Source organism: Sesamum indicum, linkage group LG6 (assembly GCF_026168435.1).
Source record: "Sesamum indicum cultivar Baizhima isolate 11 linkage group LG6, ASM2616843v1, whole genome shotgun sequence".
Classification (NCBI taxonomy): Eukaryota; Viridiplantae; Streptophyta; class Magnoliopsida; order Lamiales; family Pedaliaceae; genus Sesamum; species Sesamum indicum.
In genome coordinates, this window is record NC_142662.1 from 8,474,828 (window position 1) to 8,499,803 (window position 24,976).

The 24,976-nt window shown below is 35.7% G+C and overlaps 1 protein-coding gene and 1 long non-coding RNA gene across 6 annotated transcripts; both read left to right on the top strand.

Annotated features, from left to right (window-relative positions):
* The first annotated feature begins 1,040 nt into the window (after positions 1–1,040).
* On the top strand, positions 1,041–23,622 carry LOC105164531 (Man1-Src1p-carboxy-terminal domain protein). Of its 5 annotated transcripts, none has more exons than XR_002287348.2 (11): positions 1,041–1,318; positions 7,566–7,693; positions 7,807–7,878; positions 8,013–8,158; positions 8,264–8,378; positions 8,462–8,542; positions 18,741–18,875; positions 19,871–19,958; positions 21,468–21,537; positions 22,335–22,445; positions 23,110–23,622. XR_002287348.2 is itself a non-coding variant. In XM_020695042.2 (11 exons), the coding sequence occupies exons 1-10, from the start codon at positions 1,075–1,077 to the stop codon at positions 23,112–23,114; spliced, it is 1,125 nt and encodes a 374-aa protein (XP_020550701.1). In that variant the 5' UTR covers positions 1,041–1,074; the 3' UTR covers positions 23,115–23,152; positions 23,423–23,622. The 5 variants fall into 5 exon arrangements, 4 of the variants coding, with proteins under 4 accessions (XP_020550701.1, XP_011081484.1, XP_088737156.1 ...); XM_020695042.2 differs by lacking the exon at positions 21,468–21,537 and having other exon boundaries at positions 23,110–23,152; positions 23,423–23,622; XM_011083182.3 differs by lacking the exon at positions 21,468–21,537.
* LOC148787704 (uncharacterized) lies at positions 8,556–15,394 on the top strand. The gene is made up of 4 exons (XR_016065704.1): positions 8,556–12,098; positions 12,185–12,254; positions 15,160–15,221; positions 15,335–15,394. It is a non-coding gene; the product is annotated as an uncharacterized LOC148787704 (long non-coding RNA).
* Positions 23,623–24,976: the final 1,354 nt, after the last annotated feature.

Consider the following 24,976-nt stretch of genomic DNA (forward strand, 5'->3'; position numbering starts at 1 on the left):
CTCTAGGCACTACCTGAGATTCGCTTCACTTGGCCCCATCAGTCACCAGTGGGGATTCTAGAAGATGGCATGGAAAGCACCTGCTCAGTGCCTGCTATATAACACAAAAGACTGAAGGCTTAGTGCCAAATTATCCCCTAAACTCCTAAGTCGTACGTGATCAACAATCTTGCTAACCAAACAATCCGGTGAACTCCTAATGCCTTGGAATCTACACTTGTTTCCTCAATCCAAATATGGTACATCATGAAGACAGGGATGAAAAGCACCAGGATTGAAGAAGAAAGCTGAAGGAAGAAGGTGATGACAGAGCCCGGAAGTCTAGTCTCTGTCGAAGAAAGTTGCTATTTCACAGAGGAAAGTTGTCGTTTTACAACTTGCACTAACACTTTTATTAGTAAGGAGCAATCGTGTTTCTCCTAACACAATTCTTGTAGAAGTGAGATTTTATTAGTTGATTAGCAGCTAGTCGTTGGGTTTGTTAGTAACTACCTTCAAATATAATCACTGTATCTTCCCCATTTTTATCTGAGAGATATTGAAATGAAACTCGATTTTTTGATTTTATTTTCTTGCTTCTCGACACAGCAAAGACATTTTTGCTGTTTTTCTTCACCTGCAACTTCATTTGCAGCAGCAAAAATGAGAGAGAGAGAGAGAGCTCTTACATCCGGTGAAAAAAGCGGAAAGAGGAGCTCTTTTTCCCACCTAATGCCACGTCATTGGCCACGCAAGCTCCTACGTGTTTAAGTTGCGCACGTGGACGTCGTAACCCTAAGCCCCAAATCTCTCCGCCGCGTTTTTCGGCAATTTTGGTCGGAAGGACCAAAATTGCCAAAAAATCAATACTTATAGGACTAAAATTGCCAGTCCTGTACTTACGGTCCCAATTCTGCCACCCCCCATACTTACGGGACCAATTTTGCAATTTTGCCTTATTCGTAATATGAGAGTAATTTTTGATATTATAAATTTTATAGGAAGATTTTTGTTATTTTTATATATAGTCAAAATAGATTTAACCCCACAAAGAAATAAAAGAAGCAATGAATAATATTCTTCTCTTAATTTCCAATGGCTTCCGACACTAAGAGGAAGAGAAGGCCTAAACCCTCCTCTTCCTCCTATGCTCTGTTTCCTGCGGAACCATCCTTCAATGCTCTACCATCCTCTAGAGCCGACTTCACCCGCTTGATAACCGTTGTTTCCATCGCCGCTGCTGTGGCAGTGGTTTGTAACTTCATGGCCACCTATCTCAATCAGCCGCCTACACCCTTCTGCAACTCTACTAGTTCTGACCTCGATGATTCCCTCCCCGGTAAAAGTTATCATTTCTTTCCTCTCAATCACTTGCACTATACGTATTTCATCCAGAATTTATGGGTTAAGGCCTGACGTATATTTGCTAAGTACATTGTGGATCATGTGTTTATGCAATGAAGAAACTCCATTGCATTGTTAATACTGTCTACACGATTTTCTCCGTTCTTTAACTCAATAAGGTATAACCTTTTTAGCAGATTTATTTGATTAATGGCAAATACTTCCACCTTCAGTTCTTACTGGTCATAAATTTAATTGAATAGTTTTTAGGAGAAATTCAGAACTGACCTAGTGTTATTTTATGCTCCAGTAATGGTAAAATTAATGGGGTAACCTTATTCTATAGCTGGAGGATAAAATTGATGCTGGTTTATATGGCCGTTTGCTAGATGTAAAATGCAATAACTTGGTTTTTATCATTTTCAATCTCTCAGACATTTATATAGATGTGCACCTCTGCAACCTAGAAAATAAAAAAGAATGAGAAAGGAGTTGAACAATGAGGGGGATATTCAATTAGACATGTAGCTATCAAATTGCTACATAGATGCAATGAAATAATTGAAAACTAGATAGCTTACTCCCTATGTATTTGTATTTTGGCTCAAGTTCAAGTCTAAAAAGCCAGACCTGGCTGTACTCATGCAGTACCCTAGCGCACAAGTAAAGGTGCTTCTCTTATAACCATCCACAAGAAGGGTACGTTTGAGCTTAGGTAGCATTGCCATTTGAAGTTTTTGACACAACTTCAACGGGAAAGCAACTTCCTAGTTTCTGCCTCCAATACACTTCAAAATCAGCAACTTGAATTCTGTCTTACTGATCCACATAAGAAAACTGGGGTTGGTTACGTTGCTTAACTTTTAACTCAAGTTTCTTTGTTCTTTTATACTACTTTTGTACAGGTTAGATGACTTGCCAACCAAAATGCTTGCTGTTTTTTTCACTGAGCATCTGAAAGGGAGTTTCTCTTTCAAGTTTTACCAATGAATTTGGACTATCAAAAGAAGCGTTTTAGGAATTTATGCTATCACACAAGTTAGCAACATCCAGTGTCCTTCCTCCATTCATGTAACTACTCGAGCGTTTCATGCTTTATGTATTGGAGAGGTATTGTGGAAATGGTTGTTGAATCTGTTCTTGTTCCTTCATTAGAAACAGTTGGGAAGAATTTGTTTGATTAGATAGTTGAGTCCTCAATTTTGCATCTTGGGCAACAGATACGAAAGCTTCAAAATTTCTGTACAAAATATCCTTTATTGAGCAGTCAAAGCATGATGCCTCTAGAGATGTAACTGTTGCTTCCAAAAAGTTGGAATCTGGATATGATATTTGTTTTTCTTATTGCTTTGTCTTCCCTGCGCTCCTGTCTTTCTTGAACTTCTCAATAGCTTTCAAGGCATCACCTTAGTGCCTCCATGTTCAGAATAAGCAAATATGCAGTATCTTTCCACTGGTACTTGAATTGATCCAGGATGCTTAAACCTAGATAGAGTTTGTGGTAGAGTTAACTGCAATTAGCGTTCAAAGGAATTAATGTTCAAAGCCATACACAACCTACTGCTATTATGATGTTTTACTTTGATGTGTGGTTTGTTTGGACTTTACAGGGCTATTTATTACAGAAGTCTGTTTGTGCTCAATTTTCGTGGCGTTTGTTTCCAACCATTTTTCAATACACAAACATATAGATATAGATAATAATTTTGTCATGGCATGGATATTTGATTGTGTTCCCAAATTGGAGAAGTTACATGCTTCTTGGGTGGTCCCAACTCCCATGTTAAATTAAGTGCATCAATTTTTGAAGGGCCTGAGTTATCAATTGGATGCACAAGTATTTAAGACATAGCACCTCATTTCAGCCCATGATCAAAGCTTGGTGTTTGCTATAAGTATCATAAATTCTTTGTACATTACTTCTTAGATTTAACCTCTCCTAATAAAACCTTTCACTGACTAATCAATTAATAACACCAAGATAGTCTTTCTGTGCTATTTAGCCAGAAAAAGGATCTAAAGAAATATTATCTGGATAAAAGGTCAGACAGCCCGCTACACCTTTATCCTCATTTTCTTTTACTGTTTAAATTTGCTAATGGAGGATTATTTACTACAGCTAGTAAAAAAAATCTTTGGTTCCTCTGTCAAAGAAGTATCAGTCGGAACAAGTAAAGAATTTTCCAATTACATGATGGACTGGATAATTAATAATTTTGATCTTAATCCGTGGAAGTGGGAGCTTTAAACTTTTTCTTTCCAATAGTAGTTGCTGATATTTAATGAAAGCATTGGCAGCCCTAAAGATGCAATTAATGTAGCTTATAAGGTTGATTTGAAATATATACTAGCAGATTCCTTATCCCTGTGCTGCATATTTGCCCGGAGTTCACTCCCAGAAATATAGCCATCCGTGCCCCCTCATGTGAATCCCACGAGCCTCTTATCTATTCTCATTGAATCACGGAGGGGGAGCAAATCCACATACACATTATCTTTTAACTTATTGCCACCAATACATCCTGTGATTACATATACTAACAGGTCATGATTTTTTGCCATGTTACCAAAAAATGTAGGACAGGAAGGTGAGGATTGGTAGGTTTTGGCTTATATCATTGAAAAGGGCTTCCCTAGCAGTTCATATTCAGATAGGACTTTAATTAAAATGAATCTTCAGGAATCTGTAGGATGGTCAAGTGCTGTGCTTGTGAACAATATACAAGAGGAGTCTTAGTGAAGAAAGGATGTTAGAGTGGCTATGCAATAGAATTTAAGGTTTGGGTTCCTTTAGCAGCTTTATGGGGAGCATTGTTACTATAAAAATCTAAATGTGAAAGAATTTGCAGATAGACACAGAGATGTGGAATATAGGAAAGCAGAGAGAAGAAGTGAGGACGAAAGACAAAGTAACCACCTAGCTGCACAATGGTTGAAGCAATCCCACACAAACTAGTACCAACTTCTGATACTGATTACCTATCGACTTATAGAATGTGTAGTCTTTGGATGTTTCATCTACAAGGAAGAGGATTACGTTAATATGCCACTTTTAAGTTTAATCATAGTGACAAAGTTCTGAAACAGAACCTGAATAGTGAGTAAATCTGAATGGGATAAGGAAAACCAAAATTTCCTGCTATCTTATAATAAAGTTACCTAAAACTCTTGAATCGTAAACTTAATGAAAATTCATGAGAGTTAATGCGAAGACTATGAAATGACGAAGGACATAATTATTTGGCCTGAAATTCTTGTTGTCTTAGACATTAATTTTAGCCTTAAGCTGGGGGTCCAGGATTTAGCTAATTTTAGATCACCTATTTTTACCTTGCAATCATTCCTAATAATTGGTTGCCATGCCATCAACAGATCCCAGACTCTAAAGTTAGCTAGTTACAACCATCTCTTAGTAGTTTATTGCAAGTTATCAGATTGATGAAGATAGAATAGGCTAGGCTCCACCAGCGATACTTTTAATGGTTGAAAGACCTTGAAAATTTCATCTTGCCTCCCCGAGCCATTGTATTAAAAATTGAATGCTATCAATTGGTTGGTTTCTTGTTTATTGCTCCTGGTATCTTATATATGAGCATCTGCAGCTTGGTAGTTGTTAGCAGTCAACATCCTCATGTTAATAGTTGAGCTTCTCATCAGTAATGCCCTATAATATTTCCAGTATTTATGTCCTTTCTGATGATTAGTGTTCATGTGCATTAGTTCATGCTTTTGGGATCTGATGTTGTTGCCAGACGGCACAACTTTGTGTTTCACTTTTATATCTAATAATATGTTTAATATGCAAGAAGTTCCACCACCTGCAACCATGTTTGTCTTCAATCATTAGCAGCTTGTTACTTTTTCTATTGCAATTAAATTTTCATAGTTTCAGAGTTGGCCTTTTTTTGTTTTTGCTGTTGTCTTCATCTGGAAATCAAAATGGGTTTGGATTAGTTGACGTGATCGTATGATTGTATGATTTAATTTTGTAAAAGTGAAAAGTGAGTAGGGGTAGGTGGAGATATGATTTGGAAATGTTTGGATATCACATTTTCATCTACTGCCCAAATTCAAACCAATTATAGACATTCATGATGCAACTAAATACATTAATTTAAAAATAGATAATGTTATTTGACATAAATATAAAACAATTTTCTATTTTTTAAATTAATTTATGTTGGTGATTGTTATTGTTTGGTGGGATGCAGTTGTTTGATGGGCTCACAATCAATAAAAAGAAGCTTGGCAGTCAAAACATTTGAAAATTGAGGAAAATATGATTCCAGAATTAATTATCTTTAAACATGTTTTGAGTTGTTTCACATTCATTTGCGGTGGTTTGATTATTGTGAAGTAATGTGGCAAATGCAATTTATGTCATTCCCACAACATTTTAATTCAGTTGCTATATATTATATGATCCTCCTCTTTGTTCATTACTTTTATTCCTGCATCATGTATGTGTATCACAATAATTGGGTACATTTAGACTGGCCGTCATTCTTATAAGTTCTCCCAGATGCCAAATATATCTTCTGCTTGACTTTTGTAAGATCTCACCATATTTTCATCTCATGTGGAAGCACTGACCATTATTTGGCACTCAGGTCATTGTGTTGCTTCTATTGCTTTGGACAAAAGGGATATTAGTATAGGTGCTCATGCAGTTGAAGGGAGGGAGAGTACAGTTGAATGACCGCCTTTAGGATGATTATGCACCTCAGTTTTGACCCTTATTGGTGGAAGGGGGGAACACTTAAAAAATATATTTGCTTAGCGGTTCAGATACTTCTTGCCTGCATCTTTGGTATCTCTATCTCACCAGCGGCTCCTGAGATTTCCTAGTGCAGTTATTATTGCTTCTCTCATTTGAAATAGTATAGTAACTAGATCATCTTTAAAGTGTACCCACTAGCTAATGTTTATGTAAACTTCTGATGAATGTTGAAATTGCATTGCAAACTCCGCCACTTCTCTTGACATAGAGCTGTGTGTCTCATAGTTATAATAAACTGATGGTGATTGGTACTTCTGCCTCTGATTCTTGGTTTGCCCTAGCCACCTCTGGACAAGTCAGACACCTCACCCTAAGAAGCGAGTAACACCTATACGAAATGGCAAGCTAGTTAGGCCAAGGACTTTGGGATTTATACATAATGATTTTCGGGGACCATTCCCACTTTAGTTTTTGGGACTGTAGTCTTGCCAAAAATTGAAAGGGGAAAGGCGAAGAATTGTCAATGTTGTCTAGGATCACTCTAAGAGGTCAATTCAGGGATCACATACCATGACAATAGAACTCGTATATGTGGGAAGCACAGTGTATCAATTTGTACTGAAATCTTTATCATTATATGCTTTGATGTAGCTCCTTTCCAACCAGCACTTTTATTTGGACCCTGAGATTAATCTTATGGGACTCAACATAGAATCCTAACACAACTTTGAAACAATAATGGTGCTTAGAGTAACACTCTACAACTTAATAGCATTTGAAACAAATACTCTGCAATTATAGAATTCTCAAATTCCCTTGATAAAAGAATAGGAAAGGCATGTAAAGAGCTAAAAGCTGGATTTACACCAGACATCCTTGAAGCTGAATTATTCTATAATAATCCTTTATTCATTTTTAATTCTTCATTTTCTGCATTAGGAACCCATCTAGAAACCATTGATAAGTGTAACTGAGCACAGAAGTGTGTTACTTGTTGGAGCTGCAGATGAAGATGCAAACTAGGAGCAGTAGTAAATTATTCTACCAACCAATGCAATTCTGATTTCCTGAATAAATCAGTGCAGAAAGTATATTCTTCACTTAAAAGTGCAAAATAATTTGGTGAACCTGCTGGTTGCCATTGTTACCTAATAGTTCTGAAATTTCTTTATGCTGCCAGTGGTTATCTGCTTGTAAATTCACATTATGGAATTTTAATATGTTCTTTTGTAAAAAACATGCTATTATATAAACTGTCATTTCTATAAATTTATGGGTACCCTATGCCTGAGTTTTGTGATTTGTGTCCAAAAGCAGTTTTTGAAGCTGGGAGGCTCTGAGGGTTTTTGCTGTTATACGATTCTCTAATTGGCATTCAATCATTCCTTGGAAGAATTTTGATGAATATACTTTTCCGAAAGAAAGCACTTGATTTAGTAAATTATTCTGTTGTTTAGAAGTCAGCCATATTCCAATATTTCTCTTGCAATCTGCCTTTCTTTAATTGGTGCTGTTGCTTCAGACTACTGTGAACCCTGTCCCACAAATGGCATATGTTATGATGGGAAGTTGGAATGTGATCATGGCTATCAAAAGCATGGGAGGTTATGCCTTGAGGATGGGGATGTTAATATAGCATCTAAAAAGCTTGTGCGTACTAGTTGTCCTCTACATTCCTATTCTTTTTGATGTGTAGATTTACCAGTAACGCCTTGAATTTGAGTCATTGAAGTCTAACACTGGTAATAACTAACACTTTGCAGTCAAAATGGGTAGAAGTTCGCCTATGTGAAGCATATGCTCAACTTCTGTGCACTGGAACTGGAAAAAGCTGGGTTTGTGATACTTGATTCTTTCACAGTTCGTCAATTGATTTAAAAAATTTATCCCTGCAAGGAATAAACACCTCTTTGACCAATGAAATCTCGAACACTATCTGCATTGTAATTTTTTAATTCTTCTCTTTTAGGTTTCAGAGGATGAGCTGAGAAATTACTTGGATGAATACAAGATGAGGGATAATCATGCCCTTGATGAGGCCATTTACATGCCTGCAAAGCAAAGAGCTATAGAGACCATTAGTAATTTATTGGACAGAAGAAGAGATAATCAGGGGTAAGCTGGTTTTAGTATCTAATTAATGAAATATAACAATTTTTCCAATATTCATTTAACTTCTCCAGCCTTCTGGTTTGATTTTTGTATGCAACCCTTTTCTAGTGTTGAAGAATTCAAGTGCACAGAGTTGCTTGTGAACCATTATAAACCACTATCCTGTGCTGCCCGACAGTGGATCGTCGAGCATGCTTCACTTTTATTGCCAGCTTGTGTATTGGTATTTCACTATAAGATGCAGCTCTAAGAACTTATCTTGCAATGCCTACATGTTAAAACTTGTAACTATATTGATGTTTGCAGTTTATGGGGTGCATATTGATAGCATCCAGGGCCTATCGAAGACATCATTTGTCTGTCAGAGCTGAGCAGATTTACCATGAGGTACTTCATTACTTTGTGGATATGTTTTCACTAATTTACTTGGACAGGATTTGTTATAGTTTTTTCAGAAGGAGTCTCTATCCCTGCAATAGTAATATGCATTTTCATTCTTTGTTCTCATGTTGTGCTGGAGTTCCATTTTAGCCTCTTACTAGTAACTTTTGTCATTTTTTCAACACAAAGTTGCTTTTTCCATATTAATATGAATCAAATGCTAGAGTTAATAATGGAGGTAGTATATATCTTGCATATAGAAAATAAAGTCAGGAAGCAGGAAATTTCGAACAGCCTAAGGTACAGCCTCCATCACAAACAATTGTTAAAGTGAAAAATTGAAATCATATTTTGGCATTTTCTTCCAATTCCAATGCATCACGAGGCTAAGCAAAAATGAATCTCTAGGTACTTCCAACCAAGTTGATGTTTTGCTGCTAAGTTTCACTGCTAAGTTTCGGTTATTCTTTCTTAGTTAGGAGCTGCTATAGTTGTTAAACGTGCACGGCGCACCATGGTGCAAGGGTCTTTGGAGCCATGGCGCAGAACGCCCCTTTTAAAGCACAACACACACGAACACACATGTACACAAATAAATTATATATTTCATACATCAATAATGCACAAACAATTAAATATAAACACTAAAAATTATTTTAATTATCATACCATAAAGATAATATGCAAAACAGCAAGTCTTAGGAAAGAAAAAAAAGAGTTAAAAATATCCAAGACCATTAAACTAATCCTACATAATCATTATAAAAATGAAACCAAACATAAAATATCCATCACTTCAATTCCAATCCGACCCCTATCTCGTCGTCGTGTCAGCATCATCATTCTCTTTATTATCTCTATAAATGCTCGATCATTAGCAATCAAGATCTTTTTAATTTATATCATTTAAATTAATTGACTTCTTTCTGTTCATCTTATTGATGAAGACAATGTTTAGTGGATTAAAGGACGTAGAGGCGTTTTTGGTTGCCTTGGATGAAGATGTTTTGATGTAGTGTTTCATTTATAGTTGTAAAAGGCGCCAAAAGGCGTGCGCCACAGGGCATGTGCACGTGAGGCGCAAGCCCTGCGCATTCTCAAGAAAATGGCTCTGTGCATTGCCATGGCGCGCCTTAGCTGCGTCTTTCTGTGTGGCACCCCTTTCTGCAAGCTCAGGCATTTTTAGGGCTGGGCTGAAAATTCCAATAAATATTGAATATTATAGAACATAACGATTTATATAGCGATATAGAATTTCGATTTCTTTATCACAATTCTAAATTCGAATATTATTCTATTCTAAGATTGATAAGGAGGTGGCTAGTGTGGAGACTGGCGGAAGTTGGTGGATGGAGATGGGCGAGGGCGACAGTTCGCTTAGGGCTAGTGCGAGTAGGGTTTCTCAAGGCCTTTTTGTTTAATAAATAAGTATATAGTGTTAGGATTAGGGAAGACTTATAAATATGGTATGGATATGATTGGTTGTCTACCAAAAAAAAACTACAAATAAGGTAAATATACACAAATCTCCTAATTGATCTTCTAACAATATTTATGGATATGATTGATTATCCACCAAATATATAAACTACAAATATACAAATCTTCTAATCAATCTTTAAACAATATTATGGATATGATTAAACTATCTACTAAAACTATGAACTATAAATAATTTAATTACACACAAATTTTCTAATCAATCTTGTACCAATATTTATGGATATGATTGATTGATCTACCAAAAATAGCAACTACAAGTAAGGTAACTATACATATAACTCCTAATCAATCTTTTAACAATATTTAATTGTTTTTGCATTATTGATGTTAAAAGATATTAATGTACAAATATATAATTTATTTTTGTAAATACGTGCTGTGCTTAAAAAAGAGGTGCGCCGTGCCATGTGCCATGCGCTATGGCTCTAGGGGACCTTTGCGCCATGATGCGCCGTGCGCCTTTAACAACTATGTCTTAATTCTTTCGAATACCGAGGTCGAAAGCATAGGCATCTTCATCAATTCAACATCCCACAAGTTAAATCATCATTTTCAAACACACGAGCATTCTCTTTATCATCATCACTGACATTCAATCTTCCTAGTGATCATTCATTGCCTTCATCTCATCTAAGGCAATTGGATTAATGGTATTATGGGCATTGTACAACCGCCTCAAAGCTCTATTATACTTCATATAAACTAAGTTATTTAAACACTTTTGCTCCAGCCTATTTCTTCTTTTGGTATGGAGCTGCATAAAATTAATAATTATTTTTTTGCAAATTTTAGTTAAAATATACATACATATAGTACTCTCAAACATTAGTTATTTACATTTGAAACGCAGTCCAATTAGAAAATTTACGAGTACTATAAGGTATAACTCTAAATAAAAAATCTCAATGGCCAAGACATTTGCACTTGCCCTGTGTGTGATGTGATGACTTCAATAACATTCTTTTCTCCAATCCGTTGCACAAATTTATCGAGTAATTCAAATAATTCTCACCCGTCTCAGGATAATAAGACTATGCATGAATATATTCAACAAACTTGGTTCCTTTAGTGTTGTTGACCAATGATCTGTGCTTTTGTTTTGGTCCACCCATGTGCATCAACCAACAACCATACTTTGCTTGATCCTCTTCCAATGCTTTCAAGACATTGATGGCATGCTCCAACTTTTTTTTCCAAATACTTGACCCTTAACTTCATCGTAAGAAGGAGGCTTCATATCAGAGTCATACGGTCCAACGGCTTTGATTGTAGGCCCAAGGTTTTCATTGCACGGGAGTCCAGCAAATTGTTTAAACCACATTCTCCCTCAATTTCTTCTTAGCCAACGTCATTAGCTTCTTTTGTGAAGTATCATGCCAATTTGTGCTGACTTCTTTGGTTGCATAGTTGTTGTTGCAAACTAGCTTTCAACACAACTCGAGGTATTGCATTTACAACCCATAATATTTTGTTGTTCTGCTTACCAATTTCTTCTTCAGCAATGGCACCAAAGTGGGGAATACATTCATTTGATCACTTCATGCTTCTTTTTCATGTAGTGTCTTATTTGTTCCTTCACATGATCTGTACATTTAGCACATATAAGCACATTTTGAAAGCCCCCAACAAGATGTTGTTTAAATCCAGTAATTGCTCCTCTTAAAATCCTCCTACAAAAATTGCATTGAATATTATTGGAATTTTTTCGATCTCGCAAAGATTCATAATTCCATCCGGTGTCCTTTCGGCTTGAAGGAGAGGATGACATTATTTCTTGCTACTTAGGTAGTATTAAATAATATTTCAATCTGAAAAAACAAGTAAAAATAATAATTACATGATAATGAAAAAGTTTAAAGAATGAAAATGTGTTGTTCCAGATATAAAAAAGTTCTTAAACTAAGAAAAAGGCTCAACTGAAATATGAAGATACATACCTAAAACTTCAACTGCCACTGTTGCCACCACCGATGATGCTATTATTGACGTCACTGTCGAGTGTGAGAGTTGCCGATAGGAAGGAAGAAGGTTAAGTCGCACTTGGGAGGGTTTCTAAATGGTACATTAACTTCGAATTCTTTACTTTTTTAATTTGAGTTTCTGTTCAAAAGAGAATTCATTATTGCTCTATTTTGTCTATCGAAGTCATGAAGGAAGAACAAGAGATTTCATAGTTACAACGAAAGAGTAGACAATCTAAAATGTACCATATCAGGTAACACCTACGAAGATCAAATATTTGCGTCTCACGCTCCTTTGTTGTAGATGTTGCTTGATTAAGTTAAGATGCTCATCTTCAAAGTTACAATTATCCATGGACAAACTTGTTTCCCTAACTTCCATTTCTAAACATTAAAAACATCTTTTAATATGGTCTTGAATGTTTTATCATGTCCATTGTGGATGGATTGCCTTAGATTTTGGATCCTATTAGTTCACCTCCTACTCCTTGACGATGATGCAATTCTACAGGCACATATATGTGCTATGTGCGTGGAAGAGGCTTTAATTGAAACTTATCCTTTATAGTTGGCAGAAATGTGCCATAAGGTGCCTCATTGCTTTCATAGCTTTTCCTTCATTTAAAATGTATTTTTCTTTTGGTTGAAGGAATAGGGTGGTAATCAGGGGTAGTGAAACCTTGTAATACCTTCTTTAGCATCACAATCCCAAATCCAAAAAGGCCCTAAACAGACTAAAGAAGAATTTGTGAGAGAAAAAGGAGCTTATTGAAAGAAGTATTTCTTATTTCTTGTGTATAATTATGTACAAGAGGGCACCATATATATATGAATGTAGGTCTCAAACTAAGCTAGTTAGCCTAGGAGTCACCATATGTACATCTACTGCATCTACAACAAGAAATTTTTGAAACGGAGGAAAAGAAATCAATCTTAAATTTGGGAATTATGTAATTAAATCATTTGATTTCAGTCCTAACATATTTACAGCTACACAACCTCCCCCTCAACCTAACAACACTCTTCCTCAACCTAAGGAATAGATGTTTTCAATTACCAAGATGAATATAAGATCATGGAATCTTGAACCCCTTAACCCTTTTGCTCGTATATCGGCTAATTGATGTTCTAATGGAACATAGGACATACATATTAATCCTTCCTTCAAATTTTCTTTGATGAAAATGTCTATCAATTTCTATGTTTTGTCCTTCTGTATTGTGCATGATTATGAGCAATATCCATAGCGTACTTGTTACAATAGAGCTTCAAAGGACTCCCACTTGATTCTCAAATTATCTACAATAATTTTAAGCCAAAGTAGTTTGCACAATCCTGAGCAATAGCCCTAAATTCTGATTCTGCACATGACCTTCCCACCACATTCTGTCTTCTCCATGTCACTAGGTTACCTCAAAGAAAACTACAATATCGTGTAGTTGATCTTGTGTCTACTAGGGAACCAACATAGTTAGCATCGGGTATAGACCTTCCCACCACATCGTGTTTCTTGATTCTCCATGTCACTAGGTTACCTCCAAGAAAAGTACAATATCATGTAGTTAATCTTCTATCTACTAGGGAACCAACTTAGTAGCATTAGTGTAAGCCTCTAGTGTAAGAATATTACTCCTTTTGAACAAAATTCCTTTCCCTGAATTGCCTTTCATTTAGTGTAGGACCCAGTAGGCCATTTACATAAAATACTCGGTAGTCATGATTAGTCAATTTTCATCAAAAGGAATAATATTCTTACTCAAGAAGTTTATACCGATGCTGACTATGTTGGTTCCCTACTTGATAGAAAATGTACTTTTTTTGGAGGGAACCTAGTGATATGGAGGAGCAGGACAAAGAAAGTAGTGGCAAGATCATTAGCACAGTCAGAATTCGGAAATAGGGTAATTGCTAAGTAATTTTGCTTACTAATTTGGTTGAATATTATTCAGAGATCATTTGAGAATCAAGTGGGATAGTCCTATGAAACTCTACCGTGACAAAAAGCTAGCTGTTGATATTGCTCATAATCTTATGCAAGGACAGAACATATTGAAGTTGACAGACATTTCATTAAAGAAAAATTGGTATTTCCTATGTTCCACAAGAACAATTAGCAGATACTCTAACAAGGGACTCATCAGTTCAAGATTCCATGATCTTATATTCAAGGGAATGAAAAACATCTATTCCTCAGCTTGAGGGAGAGTGTTGTGAAGCTATAAATATGTTATGTTAGGATTGAAATAAAGGGATTTGATTACATAGTTTCCAAATTTAGAAGTGTTCTAGTTTCCTCTTTTTCAAAGATTTCTTGCTGTAAATGTGGTAGGTTTATATATGCTGACTCATAAGCTGATGCAAATTAGCTTGATTTTATGGATTGTTAGAAATACACTTGTATATATATGTTGCCCGCATGTACATCATGACGTACTAGAAGTTCTTTCTCCTTTCAGTAAACTTGCGCTTCTCTCACACTTACCTTAATTAAATGCAATTGGAGTTGGACTAATTAAAGACACAGTTAATTCATCCAATCATTTAATTATTTATTTAATCGGACTGGACTAGTAGTCCACGGGGACTGCTTCAGTAAATTAATAAGCCTAATAAATTAATTAACCGATTTACTAATCCAACTGCTGTAATTACTTCTCTTAAAGTGAAAGGACTTCTTTTACTGAGTGCAAAAGTTCTCTTAAGTTCATTATAAGTTAATAGAAGCTCAAAATACTTGTGATTTGGTGAGACAATTAGGTTACTGTAGTTAACAGTTTCATCAATCATTCTAGAATTAGGATCATTAATATATTAGTGTCTGGGAAACGCTACGACAACTTTAGATATATGTAAAATTTAAAGCGACCTTTCAATAATAGTATATGAATAAAATTCTTTTAGAATCTAATACTGTGGTTAGGCCTAAGGCATGGAATTATTAGTCGAAATTCTAAAGTCCAATATTTTTGTGATCTTTCATAGTGTGTGAATTTAATTTTATGAAATTTTGAAGTTTGTTCCTGATTGTCATTCTACTTTGATTGCAAACCCTAAGTCACTGACCTTTTAAAACATAGGAATTTACTCTTTATCTATATGTGTTATGTGTGTTGTATTTCTTGTTTAAACTTAAAAATCCCATACATGACCCAATTGCAGTCAAAATTAATCCCTTGTCACCCTCAAAGGATGGAGCCCAAGCATACATATCTATACACAAGGTTTACTTTGGTGCCTCCACTAAGAAGCTTATTTTCCTTGATCATAATTTAGTAACTTTTAGAATCTGTATATTTTACTTCTAATTAAGTATTTTTTTCATCGTGTGTTTTAGTGAACTAATTCTCTACAAGCATCCACATATGTGAACCGGTCTGATACCACTGCCTGTAAAATGAGACATTCTAGTTGGAAGCATGCATCATATTTGTAAGTCTGTTACAATCACAATGAAGCAATTTTCATGATCTCATCTCTATGCGCAACCATGTTCCCGTAACAATGCGTAATCTAAGGCCTTCATTTAAAGTAATAAAGCTGAAGAAACATCTTTGTTAAGGAAGAAATAGTATGCTTGTGTATTTGTTGAATGACCCAATCTCTATATATATAGGATGAGAGGATTTTTGGAATAACTACAAAACCAACTTACTTATCCCTAAGAGATAGAGAAGATATACACAAATAATCTACTAATCTTAGAACTCCCCCTCAAGTTGGAGCATTGATGTCAATCATGCCTAGCTTGTAATGCAAGGCCTTGAATTGCTTTGCTCATAAAGCTTTAGTAAAAAGGTCTGCTCTCTACTCGGAGGAGTCTACGGAATGGAAATTTTCTGACTCATAACCGCCTCATAAACCATGATCGACTTTAATGTGCTTTGTTCTGTCATGAAAAACTGAATTCTAGCGATATGATCTCCCACCAAAATTTTCAATTGTAAAACTTCACTAACAGTGTGAGCCATGGCTATACTCGAGCTAGCTACTAGCTACTCTAGTTTGTTTCTTGCTGGCACCAAGTTACAAGATATCCGCCAACATTTAGTGCAGTACACAGAAGTAGATTTCTAGTCATCTTTAGACCTAACATAGTTTGCATGAGAGTAGGCTTTCTATCTTGACATGTCCTGTCTTTCTAACAACAAGCCTTTACGAGGAACCCTTTTTATGTACTTCAAAATCCTGAGAGCAGCTTCCCAATGAATAAGTCTTAACTTATACATAAACGGACTAACTAGACTAACAAGAGATGATGTTAGGTCTAGTCACAGTCAAATTGATCAACTTTCTTATAAGTCGTCGGTATTTGGTCTTATCTTCCAAATAGTCACTGCCATCCTTCCTATAATCAGGAGTGAATCCATGGGTGTGTCCACACGCTTAGTACCAATAACTGACTTCTTGAAGGAGATTACAAGCATACTTTCGTTGGGACACAGATATTCCATGCTTGCTATGAGCAATTTCAATGCCCAAGAAGTACCTTGGTTGTTCCCAATCCTTAGTGACAAAGTGTGTTTGTAGGTATGCCTTGGTGTCTTCTATGCCTCCAATATTGTCGCCAGATGCAGATGTCATCAACATACACTAACCATACCGGACTGCTACTTTACACAGAAATTGAATGATCTGCCTGGCATCGAGAAAATCCAAACTTATTAATAACTCGACTGAATTTTTCAAACCAAGCTCAACGACTTTGCTTAAAGCTATAAATTGCCTTCTTCAATTTGGACATGAGGAGGTTCAGAGCAACATACCTTGGTCTGGTACATTGGCCAACTCTGGTTAACTTCCAAGGACAAAAAATGACCCGAATAGAATTAAGAGTTAAGACAGGCAACTGATGAAAATGTTTCGAAGTAATCAATCGCGGATGTGTGGGTAAAGCTCTGAGCAACCAAATGAGCCTTATATCTGTAAATAGTGTCATCAGTTTGGTATTTGATAGTAAACACCCAGCTACAAGAAACCGCATCGACACCTTTGGGTTTTTTTGTTAGATACTAGCAAATGATAGGAGTACTAGATCTAGTTTTCTATACCTTAGGATCTATGTGTAATTAGACCAAACCTCAGGAGAGGGCACTGTTTTAACATTAATCTTTTCTTATTTAGATTGCTGCAACATCTCATCCTTTCTTTTTGTTAAAAGTTTTGGAAGCTTAGAAGCTTTAAATTTATCTAGTGGTTTGTTTATTTGCGGAACCAACCCATGATTTTGGGAATAAAGATCATGAGTATCACTTAAACTATGAGAACATGATTTTTATTCCATTTGCTATCCTGAAGATGTCTTACACGTAATGGAAGTCACAGTTGTTAAATGCCAAATGTAAGTGAAGGTGCCAAGACTTCCTTGGATTTAAGTGCAGAGTGAAGCACAGATCTTGTTGAGGTGAAGCACAAAAAGTGTGATTTTCATTATAATGGTACCCAAAGAAAATTCAAGATAACAAAGAGGATACGTTGGCTTCCCATTCTTGTTTTGTTATCTGGATTTTAGACATTCATGAATAATATCTAGGGTTTGACTTTACAAGTCAAATAATAATACAGCAAATCAAGATAATTACATACGCTGATAGAAGCTATAATCGACATAAACTAATTGAAACAAAAGGTGCAAGCAAAGCTTAACTGGATAATTCTTTATACTCACAGAATCAGATATGGTTTGAGACAGAAGGTGTAAATAAAGCAAATGGCTTATTGCAGACTGCTCTATCATGCCCAATTAAGAAAAGCCTCAATGCATGGTGCACATTCTTATGCGCCAATGGCGTTCTTTGTGCCTGTAACAACTATGGATAGAATTCAAATATATTGTGAAGTCCCGTATATATAGGAGAAAAAACAAAAAGTGGATTGTATCTTTTAAGAACCAACCAAAGATTCCAGTGCCTATTTGTAACCATTTCAAGTGATGGTGGTTCGTACCAGCTTAGGCTCAGGAAAGGTTAAGATATTTCTTTTACGTACTTATCCAATGAAGGAAAAAAGGACACCTTTATGGTTTAATGGGAAGTTGACTTCATTGAAGTTGGGGAAGCCTAGTTGACTTCCCGTGTCATGTGGCAGAATATGTTTAACCATGCTGCTAGTTGCCAGGATATTGATGTTCACCTTCAATTCCTATTAATGGCGTAATTCTTGGGCTTTGAATGAATGCCTTAGTAAGGTATCATGCCTTTGAAAGCTGTCCAAAGGGAAGGGGCCTTTAAAGCAGGAAGCACCCAATTGCCTTTGCGAGTCTCTTGGAACTTGGAGCTGCTAAGGTGGCTAGAGCATCCTAGTAGATTTCTCAACTTTGCATATGGCTTACATCAGTCAGATGTATCCTTGATTAGCTGTAACTATGAGGCTTTCTTTAGGTTGATATTATCTCCTTATCTTTTTAGTTTCTTCACCTTGTCTATGAATTCGACAGTGGCCTCTCGACAGAAATGTTGACCATTTGTATCAGAATGAACTGTCACGAATATGAATGTTTAATTACTGATTTGAGAAACCGAAAATGATATATATATATATATTTATGTTTGTCTGTGTAGAATGAATCATAGTTCATGTCTATTGACTTTGACAGAAATGCATTAGGCTGAAGCTGCATCTTTAATTGTCTTTGATGTTATTCATTGTGCTGATCTGAATCTAGTGAGTTCATTGACTGAGCCTCAATGGCTGTTCCATTTTTCCATGAATAATACATACTTTTTAACTGGTAACTGCTTTAGGTTTGTGATATACTTGAAGAGAAGCCACTGGTATCTAGGAGTGAAGGTGAGGGCGAAACCTGGGTGGTTGCCCCCTGGTTGCGAGATCATCTTCTCTCACCCAAGGAAAGAAAGGATCCGTTTCTGTGGAGAAAGGTACTGACATCTGCTGGATAAATTGTGGCTCTGTTTTCAAACACTAAAACCTTTTTTTCCGTTAGATATATTTTGTTGTCTAGTGTAAATGTTAGCCTGTACAACTGGTTTTACCAAATTTATTATGTTTTACCAACACAACATCTTGGCTATAAAAGCAGGTTTTGTCCAAGCGTGTTTTGCTCAAAGATATCATAAGAGTTAGAACAAGTACAGACTGTATAGTGAAGATGTTATGTCTAATCTGTTGTAATTTTTATGCCATATTTTTTTGTGTTTCAAATCATTTCTCTGTTAGGATAATGTTGTTATTTCATTTTTAGTCACTAGAAAAAATGTACAATTATTTTTTCCTCATCCTTAGTGTCGATTGTTATTGCTTGTGTCTTCCTGCTCTTTTTGGGGAAGAGGATTTATAGCTTTGGGAGGAAATCTGGTTCTGGAAAAAAAAAGAAAAAGAAATTCAGGAAAAATCATATCTACATTCAAATGATTGGAACGCAATTTGAAAGTTGTATTTCCTTTCATAGTCTGATAAATGCTCTGCTACCATGTTTACTTCTTAATCAGAAGGTCAACTTGGTCCGCAAGTTTCATGCTAAGGTCTGTAGTAGTTGTAGTAGTAGTAGTTATTTGCTTTTATTATTTCTACAAAGTTAATTTGAGCTATAGTAGAAGAATATGCCTGACATTTACCATCTAGATATTGTTGTCGCAAATATGCATGTGTACTAAAGTAGGTTTTCCAGTTTCTTCTACTTGTTAGGATAGAATCTAAATGGAGCTTATACATTTGCAAAGTTCCGTATAATTCGGGTCAAGAAAATTCTACCTTTCTGATTATTTTCTGTTTTCAGTTATTTTTTTCAATTTTTTCTGATTTTACAGTCACCTTATCCATGACGCTCTGTGCACAACAGGCACATAAATTATTGCTTTAATTTAACAATCAAACATGAGTTTTCTGTTTTTGCTGCTTTTTCGTTCTTCTGTAGGTCGAGGAATTGGTTCAAGAAGATTCTCGCATAGATCAGTACCCGAAGTTAGTAAAGGGTGAATCTAAAGTGGTGTGGGAGTGGCAAGGTACAAATATTTTCTTAACATAATGCATCTTACTAGTATTACTCATGTTGAACAGTACTTGAAAGAATTATTTTAAGGCAATTATGATATTTTTTGGCAAATATGTACCGTCTGGGAATGGAAGAGAATTTAAATAGGCATGAGACATGAAACTAATTGCATAATTGTCATGATTGTGAGACATCTCGTAGTCATGTACATAAATATATTTATATAACATAAAATACACATTTGTTATGGTTTTGCACATAATTCATACCACATCCTAACCCCTGAGGTACTGGAGAGGCTATTATCTCCTTATTCTATCAAAACTCTTATCATGTCATAAACCTATAGCATTTCCTAATCTGCAGGCTCCTTCCCCGCATTGTTGAATTAGGATTGGATAGCATGCTTTGCTACGTGGTTGAACTCAGCCTTATTTATGCCTAAACACTTTCATATAAACAATCAAATGCTTATATATCTATGTATGTATATCTATGTCTATATATATGTCTATATATATGTAAACCACAACATATTTCCACCATAATATGTTCCTAGGTGTGGTAAAAAAATGTACCTATTTCAACGGATAATATTCATATAATTAAGCTGATAAAAAGTAACGCACCCTATGATTATAGTTTCAGCAGTTAATTTTATTCGGAGTGTTGAGTACATTGTACATGTATCATAGCACATTTACAGAAGCTTATGCATGTACTCTTTCTTCCATTCTCCTCTTTTGTCTTAATCTGAGAATTAAGTCTGGTTTAGAACAAACATCCTTAGAGCACTCTCTTTTAATGAAGTTTCAATCCCTAAGTTGTGTAGTGCTTCGCTAGTCTGCCCTTCAAATGGCTGTTGTTTCTCTTCATTTTTATCAAAAAAATATAATAATACATCTTCTAGCTCACTTCAATTTAGTTGAAAAATACTGATTGTGCCTTATCAGTAGCTGTTGAAAGCACTTAAGACAGTCAGTCAATGATCATCTTTGAGCCAATGGTCATGCACAAACTATCTATTGGCATGTTTTTCAACCAATGATCATCTTCTGTTCACTTCCTGTCTAGCCTTTCCTGTACTTTGTATATGGTTTTCACTTAGCTCTATGCAAGTGGCTCTCTAGATCTGTTTGTCTTTATAGATAATGCAGGCTGCAATTCCAACCTTTCTCCAGTTTCCTCATTTGTTTTTCTACTTTGTCCCGATACCGTTGAATTATTCCCTCTCTTTAAATGAATGCAAGGAAAGAACAGCAGAAGACGTTCCAATGTAAAGCAAGAGTTAAAGTGGAAGGACACGCTGTAGCTGGATTGTACTCCCTTAATGAAACTAAGCTAACTTGGTTTCTGTCCTTTCTCATTCTCTCTTCTATGTGTCTGTTTGTCTTGTGCTCTCCGCTGTTTTAATAATGTCTTCTACCAATTCAAATTGTGTGGATATTAAACTTTAGTGTGTAAATATTGTTATGAGAAATAGTCAATCTGAGGTTCTCACAGAAATTCAACATGTCAGGGCATTCTTTTAGCAATTGTGCAGCACCCATCTGTGTTTTACCACCATTAAACTTCCCAATCAATGCCACGTAAGTACCATTAGAGCGGGTTCATGAAATATATTGTCCAATTGAAATGAATGTCAACAGAGTCTAGTCAGGGAAAACTCATGCCAATTCACACATAAAGACACCAATCATTTGGATGTGCAAGTGCCTGCTTGCTCAAAGACTGATCAAATTCTTTAATAAGTATCAACTGAACTGACTGTTATTTTATTGGGTTACCTATTATTTATTGTTTACCAATTATTGCATAAAGTGAACAAGGCACTTGGTCAAAAATTGTAAAGACAGAGTGTCGATGAAAAGGTGAAGTTCGATTAGGTAATATTTCATAATTCTTTTGTCTTGAGTATGTTTTTAGGATTTTCATTTTTGACTTTGATCGAAAGAAACATTTTAAAGATGGCTTTGCTTGAGCTCAAGTTTAATGTAGTTTAGTAGTTTGAAATTATAATTTTTTTTAACTTTCTTAGAATTAGGATCTTGTCCTATCATTGTCATTTTGAAGTTGGAAAAAGCTCTAAGCCGGGTGTACTTTTGAAAGAAGATACCGAAAACTTGTCATTTTTCTAATGGTTAAAGATTAATTTTGTGGAGTATTTGTGAGAAGTTTGTCTTGAAAAATCTGTGAATTTTATCCCAAGCTATAGATTTCCACCATGAGTAGATGAATTTAACCTTGTAGTAGGGCTATTAGAGAATAAGCCCCACATGACTATAAAAACCGTTTCGATCTTTTTCGACTGTTCTGTACTTGTGAAATATACCAAATTCCTCTTGATGTTTGACAATGCTCTTCTGTCTCCCCCTCCCCTCCCCAGTTGAAGGTTCTCTAAGCTCTGCTGGAAAGAGAAAGAAAAGTGATGGAAGTGCACAAAAGTTGAAGGAGCCCTTGAATTCATCTTATAACTTCCAAAGCAAGATGCTTGCTGGTGAGCCTTCAATTTCTTGGTGTTGATACATGAAGTTCTTGCATAATTAATCCTTGGAGATTTTTTACCCATAACTATTTTTGGTCTCTTTCCTATATTATGAAGCATAGCAAGTTTCATCTTTTTATGCAAAATACTGGTTGCTATGATGATTATAGAAGTGCAACCCTCAAGTCTCAGTAGACCTGTTCTAGTTGTTGAAGACAGTCAAATGAAGAAATAACTAGGATATATATTCAGTGTAGTTTTGATGTGTCTGACATATACATGGATATTGTGTATCAAAAAGGTTAGTTTCTAAAACATGTGTGTGTCCCTATGTTGATTCATCACCTTGTCCAGTTAATTATATTTCTGTAGCTGCTGCGTAACTATGACTGCACTGTTGCTTCTATTGAGCATGATGCTGCGTTGCCATAATTTCTGTAGTTATTCTGAATGTCTGATCATGAAAGGATTGGAGGCCGCATAGTCAGCAATCCTCCTCTGTTGTCAACCTAGTTTGGTGTCCAATTGAAGAAGAAGAAACAATCATGGATTTTGTATTAGGATTTGCAACTACATCTTTAATTTCACTGAGTTTGGTTCTTGTGCTAGCGAGTGTGTATTCTTTCAAGACTCATAGAAGGTTGATAATGATTTACTCTATTTAATTGCTATGCAGCCTGAAGATGGTGCTGTTAACTTTTTCCAAGACGGCTATTTAGGTATAGTTGAAGCTCTTTTTAGTATAAATAGTATTGTGGTGTATGATTTCTGTATTTCGTCAAGAATTGTGCTAAGCCAGCAGATTGCTGTTGCATTTTACTGTCTACTGGTTCAGTACATTTTGGCGCTCAACCGTATTAGGTTTAGCATGCTGCTTCAGCTGCATGTTCTTTCATTCAAATCCTTGTTTCCATGTGAGGTTCCAGTTTTCTTCACATCGAAACGCTTGTTCCTACTTGGAGCTTTAAATACATGGAACCTCTCTTCAGATACACTGGGAGTTCTCGGTCAGCACAAGTATTTTAGCCCAAAACAATCTGGGTTTGCGGCTTTCACTGTTGTTACTGTACGTTGGAGATGTGGGAAATTGAAAGATCTGTGTCGTATGCTTGTTTGACCCAAGAATTGTACGTCAGAAAAACAGAAGTTTCGTTTCTTTTATTGAACTCAAAAACAATTTTTTTATTTATACTAATTTGTTTTTTGTACAGTCAATCGGGAGACAATACGCACAAATTTATTACATAACTCTGCATCCAAAATTGGTGTCAAGAAGTCTGGGCTGTAGTAATAGGTAGTAGTATGAAAATCAGTTACCTTTGCCCTTTTAGCTGGTAGGTCCACCACTTGATTACCTTTTGTTAGCAAGACTGGAGATGAACACTGGAAGCTAGTCAAGCTCTTCCAGGAAGAAGTCTGCAGTAACGAGATGAATTTTTTGTGCTGCAGCAATTTTCTGACAATTGTGTAATATACAACTTGAGAGTCGTTTCTAATTAAAAGATTTTAATACCATTGGCTAAAGCTAAATGAGTTCCACTACGCAATGCCCATCGAGAAAAAGAATTCGGCCATATTGTTGGTATTGTATCCCATGTTTGTATGAAAAGCTAAGACGAAATGACCCAAATTATTTCTTATTATACCCCCACAGCCTGATCTACCTGGGCTGCTGCATGAAGAGCCATCAATGTTGTACTTGACATAATTGGATGGTGGCGGAATCCATGGGATTGTGATCAATTGTTCCTGTAACTCTTCTGTTGTATTCCGCTGTACATATTGATGGGTTATCGATTTGATGTTGTGCCATAACATAGTTTGAGTTATAGTATGGTTTTCCGAAATGGCTTCGTTTCTAGCTTTCCATATAAACGAGATAGAATTAAGTAGCAATGATGACTTGAATTTTTGAGTTTTCAGACTGTGAAATAGTGGGTAATTTTTCAGTTTTAAGTCGACAGAGTTGTAGAACATAAATTTGGAAGTTTTGAAATAAGGGACATGAAGTGGAAATATGCATTGTGTTTTCTTCAAGTGGGAATTGTATTTTGAACTTTTGAAGCAGAAGAGTTGCTGTAGGTAGTTTGTAATGTGCAATCGTCCATGCAATGAACATAGGTCTGGGTGATGTTTTGGTTTTCCAGATCAAGTGCCGTGGTAGATGTCTTTCCGGATTAGTAGAAAAGAATGAATTAATTACAAGCACTTATAACAGAAAAATGTCCACGAGGCTCCCAAGTCCAAGTTTTAGGGGTGGAAAGAATTTTGATAATTACATTTTTGTATCCCATTAACAGTTAAATGTAAATTACTAGGAGCTTAAGAGGAGATTACCCCAATAGAAATTAGAACAGAATGAGGGTATTACCAAGCCATTTATGGAGCCAAAAGAAAATTGAATCAATAATAACAGGAATATATACTATTCCAAAGCCAACTATTAGGATTCTTCTATTTAATTTTAAATTAAATTATTTTAAATTTTTTAAATGAATCATTTAATATTTTTGTAAATTTTTATTGCTAAAAGATAGAGAAAA

Bases quoted from the DNA above. Each gene is read 5' to 3' on its own strand.
- LOC105164531 (XM_011083182.3), top strand. From the start codon at position 1,075: ATGGCTTCCGACACTAAGAGGAAGAGAAGGCCTAAACCCTCCTCTTCC. The intron at 8,379-8,461 runs GTATTTCACTAT...TGATGTTTGCAG, and splicing joins TATTGCCAGCTTGTGTATTG to TTTATGGGGTGCATATTGAT. The intron at 19,959-22,334 runs GTACAAATATTT...TCCCCTCCCCAG, and splicing joins AGTGGTGTGGGAGTGGCAAG to TTGAAGGTTCTCTAAGCTCT.